This window comes from Rhinatrema bivittatum, chromosome 3 (genome assembly GCF_901001135.1).
Source record: "Rhinatrema bivittatum chromosome 3, aRhiBiv1.1, whole genome shotgun sequence".
Taxonomy (NCBI): Eukaryota; Metazoa; Chordata; class Amphibia; order Gymnophiona; family Rhinatrematidae; genus Rhinatrema; species Rhinatrema bivittatum.
Window position 1 is genome coordinate 583,195,816 of NC_042617.1, and position 23,153 is coordinate 583,218,968.

Sequence of the window (23,153 nt, forward strand, 5' to 3'; positions counted from 1 at the left end):
CAACTCTTTCCATGGAAAAGAAAAATTCTTGATATTCCTGAATCTACGCACATAGAACGTCATGAGCCCTAGTTCTACAGCTGTCTTACCATCGAGAAAGGTTTCCTTCTAGGGTGTTCATTATTAGATCCTTCCGTTTCTTCTCATATGGCTTTTGGTGCACACCCTACAGCATTTTGGTTGCCTTTCTGTGGACTGCTTCTAGCCTATTTCTGTCCTTTTTGGGATATCGTCTCCAGAACTGAACACGATAGTCTAGGTGAGGCCTCACCAAGGACCATTATGGAGGCCTTATCTTTTCTCTACTAATTATGCTTTTCCCTAGGCATCCAAGCCTCTCTCTGGCTCTGATAGCTTTAATCACACTGCTTTGCTACCTTGAGGTCATCAGACTCTATCACCCTGAGGTCTTTCTCTCTTGGTTTGTGCACGACAGCTTTTTAGTCCCCTCTTGTGCTCTGCTCCAGGGGTGGAGGTATAGAGGAGGCAGGGAGGGATCCACCGTCAGAGGCAGCTCCTATGCAGGTGCCCCTATAGGAGAGAGGAGCCCAGGCAGGAAGATCAGCCCTGACCAAGTTCCATCAGCTCTGCTCTTATTTTCTCAGCAGGCAACGGGAGAAGAGAGAGAGAAGGCCTGCTGAGCGGCTTTTGCCCTGCCTTCTGCAACCGATTGGTTCTTGTGAGCACAAGGAGCCAATCCGTTTTGGGAGGTGAAAGAAGGAGCCTGTACTAGGCAGGGCCTATTTCCACTCCCCAGAGGGTCCCCTGTGCACAGAGCCGCAGAATGGCTCAGAGAAAGCCAGCCTTAGACTAGAGTTAGCCTTTTATATAAGCTGGGGGGGTGCCCAGTATTTTGAAGGTGTGGGAACCCAGTGGAGACCCTTGGATGTGTATTAATGTTATATTATGCTGAAGTCTGGAAGTCTGTGCCCTCTCTGTAGGCAGACTTCTTATCTCCTTTTGTGCTGTTAAGTGAGAGATTCTAGGGTGAAAAGACCTGGACTGAAAACCAGAAAACTAGAAGTAAGCCTTACCCTAATTGTGAAGTACTTCTCAAGTTTTAACTGTTATGTTGTTTCTAAATAAACCACAATTGCAACATAATTCCTGTGTTAGTGTGCTTTAGAGGTCTTCAGCAAGAGGTAAGAGCAAGGAGAAAGCACTGTGTAGGAGAGAGATGAGGGATGGGGGTGAGCGCACAGAGGGAAAGGAATACAGCAGAGGGAGAAGGCTGGAAGCAGGGAGAGATGGATAAAACCATGGATGGAGAAGGCTGAGAATACTTGGAGGGTGGGGCAGAACAGAGAGGAGAGCATTGAGAGGAGGGGAGAGGGGTTAAAGCATAGGGGTGGAGAAGGGTGAGCGCACATGGGAGGGAAGACAGGAGAGCTCTTGAGGAGTAGCAAGAGTGGTGAAAGCACGGGACAGGGAGATAGGGGTGAGAGCACAGGGCAGAGGATGTGGGGTAAGAGCCTTTGGAGGGGAAGTGTGGCACTGGGTGTCGGGGTGAGGAATGGGGTGTGAGAGCACTGGGCATAGGAAGGAAGTGGGGGTTGTGTGTTTTTTGTGGGGAGGAGGGCCAAAATGAAACCTTGTGCTGGGGCTCATTAATCTGCCACTGTCCTGCTCCGGCCATTTCTGCACTCCATGTGCATGAATCTGTACTGTTTGGCATTGCATTGTAATGACTGGCATGGGCATGAACCCTTTACGCTGCGGTGTAGTTGACGGAGCCTTGTGGATGAACCTATGAGGCCTACGCCAGCAGCTGAAGAATGCGCCCTGTAGTGGAACAGACCGGAGCTTCGCCTATACCAGCTGTCTCCCCCACAGGCTGAGCCCTTGGGTTTTGGAAGGCGGCAGGGCTTAGCTGGGTCCCTGGGGCATTGTAGAGAGAAAGAATCCAAGGGCATGCAGTGGTCAGGAGAGGCAGAAAGCTGGAGACATGGAAACAGGCCAAGGTTCAGGACAGGCAGCGGGCAAACATGGTCAGGTCCAAGCAAGAGGTCAGTAATAGGAAGTCAGGCCAAGGGTGGATGGAGACACACAGAGAACACTGGATGAGACAGCTGGACTGGACAAGGCTGGATAAGACAGAGTGGGCAAGATGAGACTGGACGAGGCACGGCTGGAGAAGGCAAGGCTGGAGAAGGCAAGATACAGGAACCCAGGATACTCAGGAACGCAGGAGCAACACGCACTACTTCACAGTAGGAGACTCGTTGCTGAGGCGTTGGAATGCTGTGGGGCCCTTTCTTAAGTGGGTTATTGGGCTTGACATCATCAGGAGGCACCAATCAGTGATTCCCGCTGTGCAACTTATATTAGGTGCGTGCCTTGCAGGAGTGGCGGCGTCAGCGGCGTGCACTGATAGCGGCACTTTGCCACAGCAGGTGGCCTCCAGCAGCATTGGGCTGTGGCGTGGTTGCATATAATGGCAGTCATGGGCGGGGCCCTGCAACTAATGAATGTAACATGCATCTTATCTGCCAGGCATTTGACCATATCTCAAACTTTCTTAGTTCACTTCTCTTTCTGTCTACTCCCTCAGGGATATTCACTCTGGTTAAAAGGGGAGGTGAAAGAGGCTATTTCAGCCAAAAGATCTTCATTCAAAAATTGGAAGAAGGATCCTTCAGAAGAAAATAGGTTAAAGCATAAGCATTGGCAAGATAAATGTAAGAAATTGATAAGACAGGCTAAAGAAAAATTTGAAAAGAAGTTGGCTGTAGAGGCAAAAACTCACAGTAAAACCTTTTTTAAATATATCCGAAGCAGAAAGCCTGTGAGGGAGTCAATTGGACCGTTAGATGATCGAGGGTTAAAGGGGCACTTAGAGAAGATAAGGCTATCGTGGAAAGATTAAACACTTTCTTTGCTTCAGTGTTTACTGAAGAGGATGTTGGAAAGATACTTGTTCCAGAGAAGGTTTTGATGGGTGATTTGATTCAGATCAACTGAATCAAATCACGATGAACCTGGAAGATGTGGTAGGCCTGATTAACAAACTGAAGAGTAGTAAATCACTTGAACCAGATGGTATACACCCAGTGTTCTGTCAGAAACTACAAAATGAAATTTCAGACCTATTTCAATTAATTTGTTACCTATCATTAAAATCATCCAATGTACCTGAAGATTGGAAGATGGCCAATGTAACCCATATATTTAAAAAGGTATCCAGGGGTGATCCAGGAAACTATAGACTAGTGAGTATGACTTGTGCCGGGAAAAATCATGGAGACTGTTCTAAAGAATAAAATCACGAAACATTTAGATAGACATGGTTCGATGGGACACAGCCAAGTCTTGCCTCACAAATCTCCTACATTTTTTTGAAGGGGTTAATAAACATGTGGATAAAAGTGAACTGGTAGATGTAGTGTATTTGGATTTCCAGAAGGTGTTCGACAAAGTCCCGCATGAGAGGCTTCTAAGAAAACTAAAAAGTCATGGAATAGGAGGCAATGTCCTTTTATGGACTGCAAGTTGGTTAAAAGACAGGAAACAGAGAGCAGGATTAAATGGTCATTTTTCACAGTGGAAAAGGGTAAACAGTGGAGTGCCTCAGGGATCTGTACTTTTTAATATATTTATAAATGATCTGGAAGTGAGGGTGATCAAATTTACTGACGACATAAAATTATGCAGAGTAGTTAAATCTCAAGCAGATCTCAAGCAGATTGTGATTAATTGTGAGGCTGGAAGATTGGGCTTCGAAATGCAGATGAAATTTAATGTGGACAAGGTCAAAGTGATACATATAGGGAAAAATAACCCTTGCTGTAGTTACCCAATGTTAGGTTCTATCTTAGGAAAGAGATCTAGGTCATAGTAGATAACACATTGAAATCGTCGGTACAGTGTGCTGTGGCGATCAAAAAAGCAAACAGAATGTTAGGAATTATTAGGAAGGGAATGGTGAATAAAACGGAGGAGGTCATAATGCCTCTGTATCGCTCCATGGTGAGACCACACCTTGAATACTATGTGTAATTCTGGCCGCCGCATCTCAAAAAATAAGTAGCTGCACTAGAGAAATTGCAGAGATGGGCAACCAAAATGATAAGGGCATGGAACAGCTCTCCTATGAGGAAAGGCTAAATAAGTTAGGACTGTTCAGTTCAGAGAAGAGATGACTGAAGGGGGATATGATAGAGGACTATAAAATCATGAAAGGACTTGAACAGGTTAATGTAAATCGGTTATTTACTTTCTCAGATAGTAGAAGGACTAGGGGGCACTCCATGAAGTTAGCAAGTAGCTCATTTAAAACAAATCAAAGAAAATTATTTTTCACTCAGTGCATAGTTAAGCTCTGGAATTCATTGCCACAGGAGTGGTTATGGCAGTCAGTGTAACTGGATTTAATAAAGGTTTGGATCAATTCCTAGAGGAAAAATCCATAAACTGCTATTAATTAATAAGCAATAGTAGCTTGTGATCTATTTAATGTTTGGGTACTTGCCAGATACTTGGGACTTGGACACAGGATGCTGGGCTTGATGGACCCTTGGTCTGACCCAGTATGGCATGTTCTTATGCTCTTATGTTCAGATCTTTGTGTCATCTGCAAGAAGGCAGACTTCTTCCTCCAGCTCCTCTACAATATCACTTACAAAGATATCGAATAGATCCGGCCCTAGAACTTACCTCTGATGCACGCCACTAATCTTCTTTCTCTCCTCAGACTGAGTTCACTTTACCGCTATCCCCCGTTGTCTGTCACGCAGCCATTTTCTAATCCAGCTCGCTGCCTTCTGACTCACCTCCAAGCTGCTCAGCACACGCCCTCAATCTAATTCTCTAGTCGCCCAATCAAAAACATCAGTCTGCCTCTGGTAAAACCAAGCTGCCTCGGGGAACCTGCAACCACTGGATGGTAGATGGTTCACTTCACTATCCTTTCCTTCAGTAGGATAATGTTCCCACCCCCAAAGTGAGACTAACTGGCCTGCGGTTTCCAGCCTCCTCTCTGTTACGATGTTTGAGGAGGGACCCCTTTCATCCTTCTCCAATCCAATGGAACCACTATCTTCTCCCAAAGATTTATTGAACAGGTCCTTCTGTGGACCTGCCAGAACCTCCCTTGAGTTCTTTTAGTATTCGAGGATACATCCTGTCTGGCTCCATGGCTTTGTCCACTTTCAGATTTGTAATGGTGTCATCTTTATCCCACTCCCATATGAACCCTTCCCAACAATCAATTTTTCTTCAGTTAATACCAAACAGAGGTTTTGGAGGCGGTGCATGCAAATTTTCTCTCATGCATATTCATTGTGGATATCCCACTGCTCTAGACCGATCACTCTTCTCCCAAAAATCTCCATAAACAGCAAATCTCACTCCTTGTCTTCCTTCAAATCTGAGAACCTCCAGGGATGCGTCAAGGACCATCCACAACTTCACACCTTCTCCTTCTTCTCTCGTCGCCTTCCCGCTTCTCTGCAACCCACCAAATCACTGAGCATGCTCCAGAGGATTTTATATCCTACTGAAGACTCCCCCCAAAAAAGTGGGATTACAGCCAGGGGAGGAGTCTAATAAAACAAAAATCCCTTCCCACTGCCCATGTTGGAAATTTAGGGGAAAAATGTTAGTGCTTGGCAAAGCCGGGTAACAGAGAGAAAAAAGAAGCTCCAATCCAGTATGGCTCTCACACATCTTCCTCTGACTCACTGCCTCACACCCACAATACCTCTCCACCCTCTCCAACTATCTACACAGCCGCCCCAACCAATCATGAGACCCCCAACTCCTCTCTTCCCCCGATATGCGGTCACTTGTTAGGTGCTTAAGGGGCAATGTTTGAAAAGCTCTTTTTCTCATGTGGGTCAGAAATGGCTCCTGAAAATTATCTTCCTTAGGTCCAGTTATGTCTTTCTACAGGATTCTTCTAGGATGTAGGGCTGGTCTAGGCCTTCCCACAGAGAAAGAGAGGAACTTTCCAGCAACGAGCCTTTCAAGGAGCAGCAGTGGCTAGTTTGAGTGATAATGAGGGTCTATTCCCTCTCCCCACCCACCCCTGAAAAGAGTGGGTGAATTCTGGAGCCTATACAGGTGACTCAGAGGTTTGAGGGAAAGCTGGATTTGGAAGAGAAAGCTTCCTGGGAGCCGGAGAGGAAAGTTGCACTTCTCTAGGTCATTAGGAAGGGAGAGAAGAGTTCTCATCTCTTTTCCATATAAAGATTTCTACAAGAGATTCCGGTCAGAAGGTCAGAGTGGTAAAGGACGTCATCTGGGCTGCTGGGTTTCCAGTCAGGCAGCGTCCTACAAACCTGTGAGGGAGCAGAAGAGGATCTTCTGGATTCCAAGGATGCCCAATGGAGAAGATTCGTTGTGGAAGATCGATGAGACGTCCCCTGCTCCAGCACTCAGATTCGTCAGCAAAAACATACAAAGAGGTGTTCGACCAATGTCGAACGATCTGCAGGTTTCCATCCAAAGTAAATGTGTAACTTCTGCAAAACGCAATCAATGAAACAGAAATCATAAAACTGCAAAAGGTAAGAGCGGTCTACGTTTTAAAATCAAGCATTTATGTTTGGATAGGGCATCCACAAAGAAAAACAAATGTTCAGAGGCTGGGGAAAGTTCCCATGCGGTGCACCGTACGCTGGAAATCCCCTCTCGTACTAATGTGTCCTTTCACTTCCATCCCTGTCACAGTCTGAGTACTGTCCAGTCAAATGAATGAAGCTTTAGCTGCCCAAACAAGACAAGATTCCTAGGGACACAATGGGGTACATTTTCAAAAGCTTAGCTGAGCTTATACTGTATACAAAATAAGGAGTCATGCCCATATGCTGGCTTATACATGTAAGGGGATTGTCAGCCTCTTAAAATCCCAAAGAAAAGGTCACAAACACATAAAGCAGAAATAGAAAGGCATTATGGGAAGCATTTGGGGGGCTGATCGTTATGGATCTTCATGCCACCTAGGAGCACAACTCTACACCTCGTGTGCAATTACCCAGAGCAATCCAGTATTCCAACTCACATTTACTCAATGCCTTGTTTGTTTTGTGCATGTTTGAATCTATACATGTAACTAACTATGCCGTGGCGTGCCTGACTGAAAATTCACCCCTATATGTAGGACATGGCCCTTCCATTTGCACTATCCTGCTGCTGGCTCCAAAATCCTGCTTCTGAGTGTGCCCAGTGCAAGAAGCAGATATTGCTCTGTCCCTTCTTCATGAGAATAAGGGACATGCCCACGCCGTAGGCTGTTCCACCCGGAGACACCCAGCAGTTTAAAAGGGGAATTTACAAGCTGGCTTACTGTCGAGCTGTTTTTTTTTTTTCAGGGCTAGCATCTGGGCAGGTAGGCAGGTACCCCTGGCTGGATTCTGGGGCTACCTGTTTGACAGCCACAATAGCTGTGCCATGAAAGGTTCTGGCACAGTCACTCATCCTGTGTCTTTGTAGTCTCTAAATGCACCAGATTTGTGCTCTGAAATGCCTCTCGCATCACCCTCTAATGAGTTATACAGTTTTTAAAAATATTTTTTCATCCTTTCTCCTACAAATGTATTCTGAGTCTGTTGAACAATAAACTCGTAATCCCAGATTCAGATGATCAGAACAGTGATGATGTGAGGATGGCTTGTACGGAATTAGAAGAACAGAGCACCAGAAAAAGCACAAAGTGTGCGGTTTTCTCACCGTGCAGCAGGCTGCCCACCTGGTGATGTCAGGGGAACCTTTACCTGCAAGTATGGGTTTTTCCAGGCGCTGAAGCTGCCTTGTACATCAAAAGAATAGCTGCTGTATAAGGGAAGAGGAAGTGAGGACTTTTACAGAACCTGCTATTATTGCTAAAGCGACCCGTGATGCTTCTTCCTGTCTCCGTGACCGTCTCTCTGAATTTCCACACCCCCCCCCCCCCCACTCACTATATAGAGCAGCACGTGTGGCAGTAGGACTGGTTAGTCTGTCTGTGCTCCTCCAGTGGATTAGTGCCAAAGCGTCATGCCGGTTTATCCTCTGCCTACAACTCACTGGATGTGAAGGAGCTCTGGTTGGATACTGTCATCTGGTAGGTCTGATGAATGGATGGCAAACAATATTGCTTCGTGTGCCTTTGCAAGGTGCAGAGTTCCAGCAGCTGTGTTGGTTCTTGAAAAAAACAGGACTCTTAGTAGGGTTACAACATTATTTATTGTCCCAATAGATGCTCTGTAGGAGCTTTTGAGTTCAGTTAGATCCTTTCTTCAGACATGTTTCGAAGAGGAGACTGGAGGTCAGAAAGTTCACCAGAAGATGAGAGAACTGTCTTTGATAATGATTTTTATTTTGTTCCAATTATTATTTATTTATATATATTTTTTGCGTGGCACTCAGTATTAGCATGGTTTATCCTAATCCTGAGAGCGTCTTTACTGAAATGCTTTTGAAGACTGGCGTTCTCTTACATGTGTAGTCAGCACAAGGGTATGTTACACTGGTATCCGTATTCGGCACGCCCTAGCATGCACCAACATTTAAGCAGCAGCTAAAGAATGAGTGGATGCATTTAGCAGGCTGATTAACAGAAGTATGTGAGGACTGAGCTAGGGCACTGGAAAACACTTTGGAATATTTTGAGCCTGGCAGCATGAATTTACATTTGAAATTACAGCGGGTTGAGCAGAAAGTGATTGCAATCAGTCTGTAAATTGCTTCTCTCATTCTGGTTATTTAGACTTTGAATGAGTCTATGAGAGCAGCAGCAGCAGAAGGAAACAGGTGCACGGCGGCTAGGCATATGTCACAGTACACCTAGATCATGCAACAAAAGCACTAGAAATACATTCTGTTTTCTGCACAGTTCTGCATCTGTGATTAACTTTTCACCCTGTTTAATACTTCACAAAATACTAAACAGTTAAAGTGGTGCAGTAGTGCTAAAGAAAATTGGCATTTCCATAAAACCACCTCTAGAGGATCCCGAGATGTTTTACAAGGGTTTGCAATATGTTCATGCAGCCACCCCTACGACGGAGAGCACACCAGCTTTGCAATGCTTGGAGGCCACATAATAGACAGCTTTCTCAGGGGGAGACGATTATTTCCCATTTGAGGCACTGGAAATAAAGGGGAAGGCTCAAAATCAAGCAGAGAGGCAGAGAGCCACCCATATTATGCAGGTCCTCGGCTCTCGGCATGGGCCTGTATCTTCCAGGCCAGAGGGAACAGTCCTGCCAACATGCGATGCTTGTCGACAGCTTGCTATGGTGCCTGGCCTCATATGAATTATTATCGCCACCTCCCAGCACGTGTTTAAAATGACAGCAGAAAGGAAGGCGAAAGAAGCTTAGAGGCAGGACAGAAGTAACTTCTCTGTTAATGCATGCTTCACAGGTAAACAAGAGAGATCGGAGGGAGCCTTCAGCAAACGCCCTCATGAAGGTGTTAACCGTCTGCAATGCGGTGAGTTTCAGGACTATTTCTTCCTTCTTCTGCCTGCTGGGATTTTTATATTATGGCGATCTAGGGTTGCAGTTTTGCATGTTTGCTGCAATGTGTGTATTGTATTGCTTCTTTGGATTGTGCTTTACATTGGGACTGGTTTTTATTGTTTGCACGTCGCCTGGAGCTTGCAGGCAAGGCAATTTAATTGTTATAAATGAATGAATACATTCTAAGACTTCTTACGCTGATATTCTTCTTCTTTTTTTTTTTTTTGTCCTCAGCCTAAAACACAGAATGTTAGCAGCATGGAGAGTTTAATTCAGTGCCAGCTGAATTAAACTCTCCATGCAATGCAAAGATCTACACCAAATAAATTCTGTTTTACATGCACTTTAGAGAAAGTGAGAGAGAGCTTTTTTGCAATTTGGAAAACGATTGTAGGGACAGATTTTTCTTTCTGCTCTGAGTGGTTTTTTTTCATTTTCTAGGATGATGCCAGGAAGATCCACTGGCTGGCCACCTCTTGCTATGAAGATGGGTCCTGCCATCTTATTGGTGAGTTTAAAATCAAACCGGGGGCTGCTTGCACAATGCACCGCAGTGACTCAAAGCCACTGCACCAGCCACACAGTCACTTTCTGGCTTTCCTTCCATGACATTGTTTGTTTTTTCCCTACGTACGATTAAGAGGCCCAGATTTGAACACCGTTTCTGTACAAATTCCTGCCCAAATTTAATTTTGCTGTGTTCCCAACGATTGCTGTCCATGACAGGGGCACCTTGCCTCTGGAGAGAAGTAGCAATAAAGCTGAAATAGCTGGTCCTGTAGGAATGCAGTCAGTGGCCTTTGTCGCGTGTTGCGTGCAGCTGCACCTTTCCCCTAATAACGTCACTATAATGAGGCACTTTCCTTTTGAGCCCAAAATCTCTTGCAGGGCAGATGCCTCCCGGGAAGCTTTTAGGCTGGGATCCGGTCGCCCCCGGGCAGTCGCCGCGCCTGAGGAAGTTACGTGATGCGCACCGTGCGGCGCCCCCCCCGGGTGGCGGGTTTGCAGCAGGTCCGGCAGGCCCTGTCTGCAGGTGCGAGAAACGGGTCAGGCTGGAAAGCAGATCCTCCCGAAACCGCAGATCTTGCTTGCCAACAGAGCATTACAAATGTAATCATGTTCAAATGAAAAAAAAAATTTAAAAAAATCTGCTGAAATGCTAAAGCAAATCAGACAGACACCGATTTTCCATGAGAGGTCAGCTCTGTCAGGGAAAGGTCTTGGTGTCTTGGCACAGCTCGGGTCTTATTCAGGGGTCACATTAGGGCACGTTTTGGAAACAGGCCGGTCTGGTCGGGAGCGGGCCTCTCTCTCTCCTTGCTGTGGTCTGCGTGCCGGCTCCCAAACCTATACCCTGCTCTCCTCTCAGTGATTCTGGTTTTCAGGCTTAGTGCAGCCCTCGTGCATGATGCGATGCGATGCAGCGGCGCGCACTGAATCGCCACTGTGGTTTATAGCCTGGAAACCTGACCTGCTGCGGGGGTCACCGTTCCAAGCCCTGCTCTCACCGTCAGGGTGCCTGCTGCCCCCCCCTGGGAAAAAGAGGAACCGTGTGCCCCCCCCCCCTGGGTTCCCCATGACAAGGAGCATTAATCTCTCATGAATGGAAACGGGCGGCGAGAAAAGACCGCGCTGGGCGTACATCGGGCGCACGGTAGCAAGGGGGCTGAATGAGAGGAAACAGGAAAGCGCTGGTGGTATCTTTGCAGATTCTTCTTTGATATAAACAGGGTCATTTTCAGTTTGCTCTTGGTTTGCTCTCATTGTTTAAAAAAAACTTCTTTATCTTGTCCTTTTTTTTTTTGCTTTCTCTTCTCATTAGCTTTGTATTGAATTTGTTAAGTAATAGAAATATGTTTTATGCCCGGTGAATAAACCCATCTTTAAAAGAGAAGGAGTTTGTAATTCTTGCTCTGTATTTCAGGATACCATTTTCTTTCTGAGTAGCAGTTTATATTTATTTGTTTTTTTTATCTTTGGTTTTCTTCCTTTCCCTTTTTTTTAGGGGATGCCACAGACACTAAAAAGAGGAAAAAGATCATCTCCTGGTCCTTTGCCCTGAGGAGGAGTTTCACTCTGAGTGAATCATCTGCAGTCCTGGATCCCAAGCCCGCATTATTCAAACAGCCGCTGGCCCTCATCTGTGGAGAAGACGCACTCCCAAAGCCCATCCTGGTAAGCACACCGATGCCTAGAAATGTGCCGGATTCTTGTTTCTTGGTTCAGGTGCAAGTCTACTGATTAATAGGCCTCCGCCATCAGCATGCACGTAAAAAAAAAAAAAAAAGCACCAGCATATAGCATCACACAGCTTAAACTCTCCAAATAATCAAAACGGTGCCACATAAAACATCATAACATAACGCCACAGTACAATCCTAAAATACAGTCAGACTGCCAAAGCCTGGAGCAGAGCCTGAAACGGGGTGCCCTGGCAGCCTTCAGGAAGACTTTGAGATGATTGAATTCAACCTTCTGCACGCTGCAGGCAGCCGGCGGTGCATTTGGCGTGAGCTCGAGACCCTTTCTTCTATCTCATTTGCTATCCCATTTTTTTTTTTCCAGACGACTCAAAGCCATTTCCATCAGATATAATAAACATATAATAGCTTATCCTTGGGTAGGGATGTTGCTCATGCTCTGATTTCATTTAAAATCACAGCTTTTTTTTTGGAAGGAGGGCGTGAGGCGCCATGATCCAGATTTGAAACACTCAGCTTGCATTTGCCCTCTCTAATCGTGTACAGGTCGTGGCAAGAAGCACACAATGTGATGTGTAATGAGGGCAGGGAAACACAAAGTTTATACAATCTGTAAAAAAAACCCAAAAAAACCAAGAGAGCCTGTGCACTCTCAGCTTGTTTGGAAGGTCTGTATATTAACTTCCGATGGTTCCTGAATCCCTTTCCTATCACACTGTGCCCTTAAATCTCGCATGAGACTTTTACTGACTCAGTAACATAATAAATGACAGCTGATAAATACCAAAATGGTCTGTGCGACCTGGCCAGCGGTGTGGAGGGTTGTGCGCAGGGTAGCGTGTTCCGGGCATGTGGTGCTTTCTCCGTGTGTTCACTTGATATTGTGGGGGCTCTGTTTGTATCTGCGCCAGTTATCAGGCAAGGTGCACGATCATTACCAAGCCGTGGCACTGGCAGGATAACCTAGGGGGTTAGAGCACTGAACTTGCAACCCTTAGTTTGACTCCTCTCGCCCTGTGACTGTGAGGAAATGTCTGCAAAATAATTTTTTTTTGCCCAATACATGTAAGGCAGAGCTCAGGCAAGAACGGAGCGGGAGCCCAGGTCAATCCTGGCAGGCTGTGCCATTGCCTTGTGGGCTCGAAGGCCTGCCTATCCCGGGAAATTAAAACTGCAAGTCCGTAGAGGCAACTGGGCAAAAACATCTCAGCCTGCCGGTGGCAACTCTCCATCCTCCGTGCCCTCATACTTGAGCCCAGCATAAAACATCGTGCTCTGCTAGCCACTCGGCATTCAGCAGGGAAACGGGGGCCTAACTAGGTGGCGGGACCTTTTCCTCCTTCTAAAAGCTGTTCATCTCTATACAAAGCCGCCCAGCGCCACCAAGCAATCCATTCCCATGTGCTCTGTCCGTCCATGTTCAACTGGTTCCTGTGGTTCCTGTGCACACAGGCTCACAGGCACTCACAAGACTTAATGTGGGGGCGCCTGGCAAGCAATGGCATCTGTCTGTCTCCTACAGGACATCCTCAGCATCCTGCGCTGGAAAGGGGCCATTATTGAGGGAATATTCAGGAAACCTGCCAACCAAAGGGCTTTCAAGGAACTGAAGGATGAGCTCAACCTGGGAAAGGCGGTCGATTTAGAAAGCAAATCCGTGCACTTGCTGGCTGCCATCCTGAAGGTAAAAGACAGAATGGGTCTGATGAGTCAATGAAGGCCAAAGCCTCAGAAATGCAGTTATTGTACGATAGGGGTACATGAGCAGCAGTAAAGTCGATACCCCAGGTAATTTATTCTGTTTGATAGGATCTGCCATATTCACCCATAGCTGCAATCTATGTTTTCCATACAAATTATAAATGCAGCTGGGCTGGGAACATGATTTATCCACTGCCTCAATGTTACTCCCTGCTACATGAGTAACGATTACTTTATGGCTTGCACATCAGATCTCCGCAATATTTCAATGCTACACCGGGCGACATACATCTCAGGGGCTGATGCAATATCACGAGCAGCAAAACGTGTTCTCCTGTTGCGCGCCCGTTTTCCTAACGCGTGCACAGCCACCTCTCCTGGGTGCCCGATGCTATATTATAAGGACACACTAGGAGAAATTGTGCATCCCTAGCGCTCAGAAGCATTGGGCGCCCAGGAGCTGTGATGTATGCGGGTCAGGAAAGCAGGCGCTCAATGCAAGCATCCGCTTTCTCGCCCTGCACCACAGCATCGCCCTGGAGCATGAATATTGTGCGTGTACCTTGTGTGCCCAGAAATTGTTTGGGGGTTATCAGCCCATTACATTTTCCATTCATTTTCATTTTAGTATCACAATGATATTAAGTAGAACCAAAGAGAGCAGTATTTTTTCTTTTTTCCATGCGCCCATGGCTCGCGGCATGACAACGCCAGCTCTGGGGCTAGCGTTAAATTGACTGCATTAAAAAGCGTGCGTTCTGTGACCAGCGTTTCTCTGCACTGGGGGTAATATCTAATAGCCTCATCTGCATGGCGTTTGCATGTGCTGAGTGCTATTAGCTATGCGTTTCTTTGGATGTGCTAATTCCCTTTTCGCATTGGGTGTTAGTCTGGTGCATCCATAACGTTTGTCCGACCACGCATTTACCTGTGCACTACGCTGCGCGCACTTTATTCCATTGGGCCCTCAGTGTGCAGTGGATTATGGTCAATTTTATCTTGCACTTCTGTGTGTGCCCAGCAGCAATTAATTCATCTACTGTGTGCCTACAGACCACTGAAGTTAGTTTTCCCTCGACACAAAGATGCATTTGTGCTTCGCATCACTGTGACTGAATACCCCAGTATATCTTTATGCTTGCAACCAGCCAGAGCCTCGGTCCATATACTAAATGCAAACCCTTTTGCGCACGGCAGGAGTTCCTGCGAGAGATTCCGCAGAGGCTGCTCTCCTCTGACCTCTGTCACGAGTGGATGGCTGCGCTGGAGAAGCTGAATGTTCGTGACAGAATTGATGAAATGAAACAGTGAGTATCCATTCATGTTCTGCAATCTTCCTGCGGTCTTGTGTAAGTGTTTGTAGTACAGTATAATTGTCAGACAGTTCAGTATTATGCTTAACTCAATCAGAAAAGGCGCAGGAGATTTCATTTACCTCTCCCTCCTATGGTGAATACAGAATTCTGGGTAATGAATAGGGTGAATAGGCATTTAAATAAAAAGAGCACCTAGAAAAGTCGATTTTGCAGACTGCTGATGTGGTTTTAAAGTGGACAATGAATCAGAAGCTGGCGCTTGGCATTGTCGGCTGCAAGATTTAGGTTGGCTACCATAGGCAGAGTACTGAACAGCAGCAATTTGCGCTGAGCTTCCTTCTGCCATGCCCCTGAGATCAGTTTCTGAGATGTTTAAGTGCATTCCTGTATGGTTGTAGGGTAACTCCTTGGCCAGTTTTAAGCCAGTGTGAAACTGGTTTCCAAGCCTCTTTATTGCAGAGAGTTACAATGCAGTCCGTCCTGCAAGCAGGCACTTTCAGACACCCCCTGCTGCAAGGACCATGCGTGGTATGGGAAGCCCCTCTCGCTCTGCAGGGAGCCCCCATGCACTGCTTTTTAGCTCCTTGAGGCTGCTGTGCTGTTGGGCCCATGGGTGGGGGGAGAGAAAGCTGATGGCTGTGGGTAATAACGACTTCCCACAGACAAGCAGAGGAGCAGAAGAAGGAAGTGCAATGGAAGAAGAAGTAGAAAGAGAAAGGTCTCTGTGAGATTCCCCTGGTCTTCCACGTTCGTGCTATGGTATATACAGACCGTCAGCGAGCCCTGTGCTAAAGCTGAATCCCAGGACTCTAAGCTTCACAGGGACTCTCTCTGTGACCTCTGCCCTTGCATTTATGGTGGTCACCACTGAATTTAGCTGCTGCTAATGGAGTACGATTTGCATGTTATGGTGAAACTCCTGTGGTTACAGTTGCAGGCCAGCTGCTGCAAGGGAGTTTCTGAATGGAAGTTTTGTAAAATACCCTTTCTCTCTTTTTCCCCTTTTTAGCAGAAGTGCTGTGCCTGCGCTGGGGGGGAAGGCTGGAACTTGCTAAAATAAGGAAATGGCAGCCACTATAATAATCTTTTCCTCTTTTTTTTTTTTACCTAGGCTTGCAGACAAACTACCAAGACCGAACCTGCTCTTACTAAGACACTTGGTCTGTGTCCTTCACCACATCAGCAAAAACTCAGAGGTTAACAAAATGGACTCCAGCAACCTTGCTATTTGCATCGGGCCAAACATGATGACCCTGGATCAGGACACCAGCCTGTCCCTTGATGTCCAGAAAGAGCTGAATGAAAAAGTAAGTTTAGCGTTCTCCCTCTGATTGTGCTGCTGGATCACAAGCAGTGCCCAGGCTCTTTCTGTAATGCTAAGGAAGCAGTTCACTCCCTATTAACCTCCTGATTTACCAACTAACGGGCCGATACAGTAAAGTGCGCTCAGGCAGAGCGCACTGTTAGCCTCCATTTGGTCGTGCGTTTTCCACGCGCTATTTTTACCCCTTATACAGTAAGGGGTAATAGCGTGTGGAAAATGCGCAGCCAACCCCCCCCCCCCCCCCCGAAACTAATAGCGCCTGCAACATGCAAATGCAGTTAATGGGCCTATTAGTCATTCCCGCTTGATCCAGAAAGTAAAATGTGCAGCCAAGCCGCACATTTTAATTTCAGCTGGCACCGGGAAAGTGCACAGAAAAGCAGTAAAAACTGCTTTTCTGTACATCCTCCGACTTAATATCATAGCGATATTAAGTCGGAGACCCCGAAAGATAAAAAAAAATAAAAAATCTAAAAAAAACCAAAAAAAATGTGCTCCCGGCCTGCGGGTTGGAAGACAGACGCTCAATTTTGCCGGTGTCTGTTTTCTGAACTCGTGGCTGTCAGCGGGTTCGACAACTGACCCCCGGTAAAATTAAGCGTCGGCTGTCAAATCCGCTGACAGATGCTGCTTCTGTCAAAAAGGAGGCACTAGGGACGCGCTAGTGTCCCTAGCGCCTCTTTTTTACCGTGGGCCCTAATTTGCATATTGTTGCTTCCTGAATCGCGCACCCAGGAGAGAGGCCTGGTTATGCGTGGGAGAGCGGGCGCTCGCCAGCTCTCCCACGTGTTTTTCTGTATCGGCCCATAAATGGTTTTAGTTAAAAGGCCGGCAAGCAGGCCAGCTCGATGGCTCAGTGGCAGGGTTGTGGGCTGCTACGTGGGAGACTTGGGGGTCTGGTCCCCAGCGCAGCTCCTTTAAAACGGGCCAGCCGGGGGTGCTGCAGAAGTAGCACTTACAGCTCCCAGGGAAGAAGGAGCAAGCCTCCGCCATCACATGACGTGAATGCCTCGCACAGAGCGAGAGTTGTGATCTGTGGCCTCTAGCAAGGCCCTTCCAAGAAGCAATGGGCACTAGGGGGACCACCCCATCCCCCTCTTGAGTAGTAAATATCTTTTGCCCAGCAGCTGAGTTGGGAGGGAGAAAACTCATAAATGTAAATATGTCCTTAATTATACAGGTTAAAACACTGGTGGAGTTCCTCATCAATAACTGCTTTGAACTCTTCGGTGATGATGTCGCTATGCTATTAAGTGGGACTGGCGAAGATTCATTTGAGCAGACGGATAGCGCAGGTATGTGCAGGTGATCTGATTGCTGATGCCATTTAATCAAGCATTACCGCAGGCCTTTAGCACGCTGAGTTCAAGGGGAACGACTTAACTGGCTGTTTGCCACCACAAGCATAAGCTACAAAATATTCCTCAAAGTAAGAGGCGTGGCCTAGCGATTAGAGCAATGGACTGAGAAAACGGCAGCGCCAGGGTTCAAATCACCTCACCCCCCCACATTAACTCTTGTAACCTTGGGCAAGTCACTGTTGCTTCAGGTAGCCACTTAAATGGGGAGGAACTTATTTGTACCTGAATTGTAAAAAAAAAAGTTGTAAGCCACCTAGAGCATTATTTTGAGAAGCAGACTAAAAATCCAGATGTGGAGTTTAAGACCTACCCATGTGATAATAAAAATATTCCACTGGAAGGCTGTAAAGGAAAGACCACATAAGCAGCACTAGAACCTGTTAAATATTCTGTCTATTTCATATGCAGGATTGCTGCAGTCCCGCGCCGGGCCCCTGAAAAGCAATAAATTCAGGGTTTTTTTCCTCCTGGAATATCCACGAGTGTTTAGTGGTGCAATTTGATATTTTGGGAGGCTTTGTAATGTACGTATTGGGTAAGGCTTCAGACTATCTGCCCTCAATGAATATGACTGGAATACTGGGGAAAACCGAGGGACTGAATTATCAGACTTTGGTTCTAGCGCAAATCTCTCTCGGTATTTCGAATGGGAACGTCATCGGGGCAAAACTAGACCAATGTAAACACCGGAGCAAAATTTGGATAAATCACTTCCCCCTCTTTCCCAGCAAAGACTCCAAACTATAAGGAGGCAAGATAAGGATCCTTATCCCTAGCACAATGAAACTACAGAGACAAGAGATTTATCCAAACCCTTGCTATTTTGATGAAAATGGTGACAAGACCTTCAGCTCCACGCTCCATGCCCACAAGGTTCCACCGTAGGATAACCACAAGCCGCTCGCCAACATCATGGAATCTGTTTGAACTAATTGCTTCTGCAATCTTATCGACTATAACAGAATCTTATAGAAATGATACATTTTCTAATTTTCATCAAAATGAAAATTACTATAAGGAAAATTCACTGCATTGGAAGACAGAAGCGTCTCCACTATTCTGTTTGGAAAGCCAAAGGAAAAGCTGCTAAATGAGTAGTAGATGAAAGTAAACGCAAACAGCCATTGAACTTTAGAATGGCCCCTGCACAGACTATATTCCCTGCATATATCTATTATCTCTAGATGGTGAGATGGGTGAACAAACTCCAGTAAACGTTATGAATTCATTAAACTAATGCTTGCTACATTCTGATTATTCACTAAAACCAAAGTTTCCATATCAGAGAAACATTAGATGCTAACAGAACCTCGGTCCACTCGGATTGCTGGACTGGCTCACGTGCTGCCAGTACCTACCTTGGGGGATTGGGGATTTCATGTGCAGTGGAATGACAAGTGGATCGTTCCACTGGTACACAGCAGGAAGGAACTCTTACCCCCTGCCTCCTGAAACAAAGTTGTCCAAACAACTGCAAATATGAAACTCAAGAGTTGCTTTGCAGTAAGTTAATATGTCTCAGTTGTGGCACTTTTTATTACATAAACGTTTTGCTATGCCCGCGTTAATCAGACAGAGCAGCTTATCTCACAGTCAATACTTTCTCTGACCTGTGAGGCCACCCACCTAAGCAAGGAAATTCCAACCACCAGACGTGGGCAACTCAAACTCTGCCTATATTTCCTGTTCCTGTGCTAGGGCAGGTTGCCATTATGCTGATCTAGACTGGGCCATCAATAAAAACTCCACACAGGTCAGAGATACTCTTGGTGAAAATATTGCTAAGGGCACTTTTGCCCAAGCCTGAGAGAGGTATTGCACTTGTACAATGATAGACAGCTCGAGCATGTCAATATTAACTTACAATGTAAATATCAGCTAGCTACATTTGACTAAAATGTTGTTTTGGGGGGGATTTTGAAATTTTTATCTTTTCGCCTTATTTATCTAGAATATTTCCTTATTTTGCTCATAATGAACAAGAAAAATATATTTTCGAAACAGGACTTTGTACTACATTTTTTTAAGAATCCAATAATTACAATTGTGTAATTATCTCTCACAGAACTATCATCTGCTCAGCAGAAGGACTCTGCCTATGACAACAGTGACCGAGAAGCTGAATGCAATTTCGGCAGCTCTCACAGTTCGCAGCTCCAGCCATTGATCCCATGGAGCTATGACAGATCTGGCAGTGAAAAGCCAAGGGGACATCTCGACCAAGATTCTGACCCTTCCAACTCCTCCAAAACCACCAAATGCAAGGCCAAGATCAACAGAATGGGCTCTGAGCCCAACCTTTTCCGTCAGCCCTCGCAAACCAGCCTCAAGCAAGCGATAAATAGCCAGAACCGAACAAGAAGCCACGATGACATTACTGTTCGGCAGAAGAGCATGCCTTCTGACTATCAGGAGCCAGCAAAGCAGATACTAAAGGACTATTTCCCTACATGCCTATATAAGAACAAAAAGCCGTTAAGCCTAATGGTAAACACCAACTTTAAATCACAGCTGTCATCTAGATCTTTAGCGAAAACCTCCTCCAGCTGCTCTCTGGACAGCTCCTGCTCAAACTCTGATAGTTCTGTCTTTACCAACTCACCACTAGTTTCTCCTTCCAGTCCCAAAAAAGTGATTTTCCCCAGGCACCAGTCTTTCTGCATTAAAAAATCCCTGGACACAAGCAAGGCTCATCCCATTAAAGAACTCAAAAAACATTCCATGTCATTTTCATTTGTAAGTCGCAAGAAAATGCTGACAAAAACTCAAAGCTGGGGGCCTGAAAGAACCATGAACCTCAAGAGAGAGGACTCCAAGGAAGAATTAAAGAAAGAAAATCAACTTGTTGGCAAGACCGTGAAGGAAGAGTACGCCAACGAGTCCCAACCCACCATGCCAAGGCAGTCCCGAGCCCGTTTCATGTCAGCTGACGAGGTGTTTCGACTGGTAGACCAGAGGAACCCAGGCAAACCTCCGTCCTATGAGGAGGCTATCCATAAAAACCTGCCTGCCCATATCCCTCCGTACCAGAGCATGACAGTACAAAGAATGAGAGACCGTCTGTCTCAACAGGACCAGTTTATACCTCATTCCCGAGGTACGAATGATACGTATGAAAGTGATGCATCCAGCACAGGCACTAGACCCTCCTTGGAAAATGAAAGTTCGACCAATGGAACGGGTGAAATGAATCCACATATTGTCGAGGGGCCTTCAGTTTATCGTACAAGGGCCATGTCGGAATCTTTTCGAAAGAACAAAGAAAGGTACCTTATTCGACGATGCAGCCAACCTCTTTTTGATATTTGTGACCAGATTCCGTACGCTAAGGAATCCTACATATAACGAATAAGCAGTCCTGCCTGCACATACGCAGTATAGCTAGATAAGAGTACGGACAGGGCTTGCACAGACTGCTCCCAAAAGGAGATGTCATAGAGGCAGAGGATAAGCTGGGTACGAAGACGGTTTGTGAAATTCTCTGGACTATGAATGCCAGCACAGACCGGCAAGTTTGAAATAAGGCCAACAGGGATTGTGTGTGTATTCCATGTAACTATAAACTACGCATCTGTAATAAATGTGATATGGTCAAGGAATGGCCGTAAGGTACGCTGGTACTGCAGATGTGTGTGCGTGTTAGCATGCAACGGCAATTTTGCTTCCAAATAGCCCGAATGATTGTAAATTTGAAATATTTTGTAATGTCAGATAGCACTTCTCATTAAGTTATGGTTTATATTAGTTCTGGTGTGTGTGTGTATGTGTGTGTGCACGCGTGTTTGTGAATCACGAGACTTTTTCAATGGTCTTTTTTCACTATAGATGTATTTTCACTACAATAAAGCACTTTTCTGCACAGTGAATGGCTAGTTTTAAGTCTTTTTATGTTATATTTTGCTACCTGAAAACCAGTACAGATGTATTTTTCTTATAGTTGCATGTCAGTAATAAAATATGCCATTCCAAAACTCCCCCCCCAAAAATAATGCATTGGATAACAGCACAATCCAGAGAAGCTGTGAATGAATCATAAAGTCTGACTTCTTGTCAACGAGCTGTATTATACGTTTCAGCGTGCTGTGGGGAACTTCGCCATACAAATACTTGTGAAAAATGCCCCGTGCTGCACTAAGGCAAGTTTCACCTCTGACGCCAGGCTGCTGCCAGTGAAGGTCACATCTGCGGGCAGGAATTCCCAGGCATCGAGGGCACCTTGGAGAAAAGATGCTAGAGCTTATAAGGCACTTTCTTTACTCCTCTTTTATATGGGGGAAATGTGTGGCCCAGACTTGTGAGAGAGCTTATCAGCAAGGTTTCCAGACAGCTGTAAGCTGTGTTTTTAAAATGCTTCTCCCCCTGCATCCCGTCACAGGCCCAGTCCAAATTTTCAGAAGGAGCACTAGAACCACAAGCCACAGAAAACTAAAATTGGAAGTCATTCTCATTTCTCGCAAAGTACTAAAAACACTGCAGAAAGGGAAATCTTGCCACCAGGATTAGGCAATGGATTGGATTAGAAATTGGCCGAGGGAGATTCGACGGAGCACGGTGGCGAGTTGTGTTTACTCTGGAGAAAAAAAAAAGATAATGAGTAGAGTGTGTAAGGGATTGGACCTGGGACCGGTTCTGTCCGATATTTTTGTAAGCTGTGTAGCTTAGGATTTCAGAGTAGAAGTTTGTCTTGCTGCAAACGATGCCAATATTTGCCACGGAGTGGACGGTATGCGATCTAACAAAGTTCTGGAAGTGGCTGGCGACCGCTTGGAAGTCCATGTTTAAAGGGATTTGTCCGGACACAGCAGGGGATTAGGTATCTCCCCAGCTGGCCGAATAAGTAATAGCCAGGAAGCGCCATTGTCCAGATCAGTCTTAGCCGGAGCATTGCAGGGGCAGGGCTTGTGGTTAGGGCAGTTAGTGTAGCTGTGTTTAAAAAAGGATTGGATAAGTTCTTGGAGGAGAAGTCCATTACCTGCTATTAAGTTCACTTAGAGAATAGCCACTGCCATTAGCAATGGTAACATGGAATAGACTTAGTTTTTGGGTACTTGCCAGGTTCTTATGGCCTGGATTGGCCACTGTTGGAAGCAGGATGCTGGGCTTGATGGACCCTTGGTCTGACCCAGTATGGCATGTTCTTATGTTCTTATGTTCTTATGCTCTTATGTTCTTATGCTCTTATGTTCTTATGCTCTTATGCTCTTATGTTCTTATGTTCTTATGCTCTTATGCTCTTATGTTCTTATGCTCTTATGCTCTTATGTTCTTATGTTCTTATGTTCTTATGCTCTTATGTTCTTATGCTCTTATGTTCTTATGCTCTTATGCTCTTATGTTCTTATGTTCTTATGTTCTTATGCTCTTATGTTCTTATGTTTCTTATGTTCTTATGCTCTTATGTTCTTATGTTCTTATGTTCTTATGCTCTTATGTTCTTATGTTTCTTATGCTCTTATGCTCTTATGTTCTTATGTTCTTATGTTCTTATGCTCTTATGTTCTTATGTTCTTATGTTTCTTATGTTCTTATGTTCTTAAGTCTGGTCTGGTCCATTTTGTAAGATAACATTAAACCTCACCTGCCATACGCTGAACATAGCAATTAAGTAAAAAGAAAAATCTAGCAGGCAATCACCCACCTCCACCCCCCCCCCACCCCCAAATAATGTAAAATGCCTGTCAGGAAGGAGGGTCTAATCCCCAAAATTATTAAAACAAGTCCCAAGCCTTAGCAGTCTGAGGTTCCCCTCCCTCGCCCCCTGTTCCATGCAGAACTCCCGCCTCCTCCCTCCCGTCCAGTGCTGAACC

At 45.7% G+C, this 23,153-nt stretch overlaps 1 protein-coding gene across 1 annotated transcript; it reads left to right on the forward strand.

Moving 5' to 3' along the window:
- The first annotated feature begins 7,919 nt into the window (after window positions 1-7,919).
- TAGAP (T cell activation RhoGTPase activating protein) lies at window positions 7,920-21,200 on the forward strand. Its single transcript, XM_029596632.1, has 9 exons — window positions 7,920-8,041; window positions 9,346-9,414; window positions 9,885-9,951; window positions 11,449-11,618; window positions 13,167-13,328; window positions 14,543-14,652; window positions 15,773-15,968; window positions 17,166-17,280; window positions 19,412-21,200. The coding sequence occupies exons 2-9, from the start codon at window positions 9,388-9,390 to the stop codon at window positions 20,689-20,691; spliced, it is 2,127 nt and encodes a 708-aa protein (XP_029452492.1). The 5' UTR covers window positions 7,920-8,041; window positions 9,346-9,387; the 3' UTR covers window positions 20,692-21,200.
- Window positions 21,201-23,153: the final 1,953 nt, after the last annotated feature.

Bases quoted from the DNA above. Each gene is read 5' to 3' on its own strand.
- TAGAP (XM_029596632.1), top strand. From the start codon at position 9,388: ATGAAGGTGTTAACCGTCTGCAATGCG. The intron at 11,619-13,166 runs GTAAGCACACCG...TGTCTCCTACAG, and splicing joins CACTCCCAAAGCCCATCCTG to GACATCCTCAGCATCCTGCG. The intron at 13,329-14,542 runs GTAAAAGACAGA...TGCGCACGGCAG, and splicing joins TGCTGGCTGCCATCCTGAAG to GAGTTCCTGCGAGAGATTCC.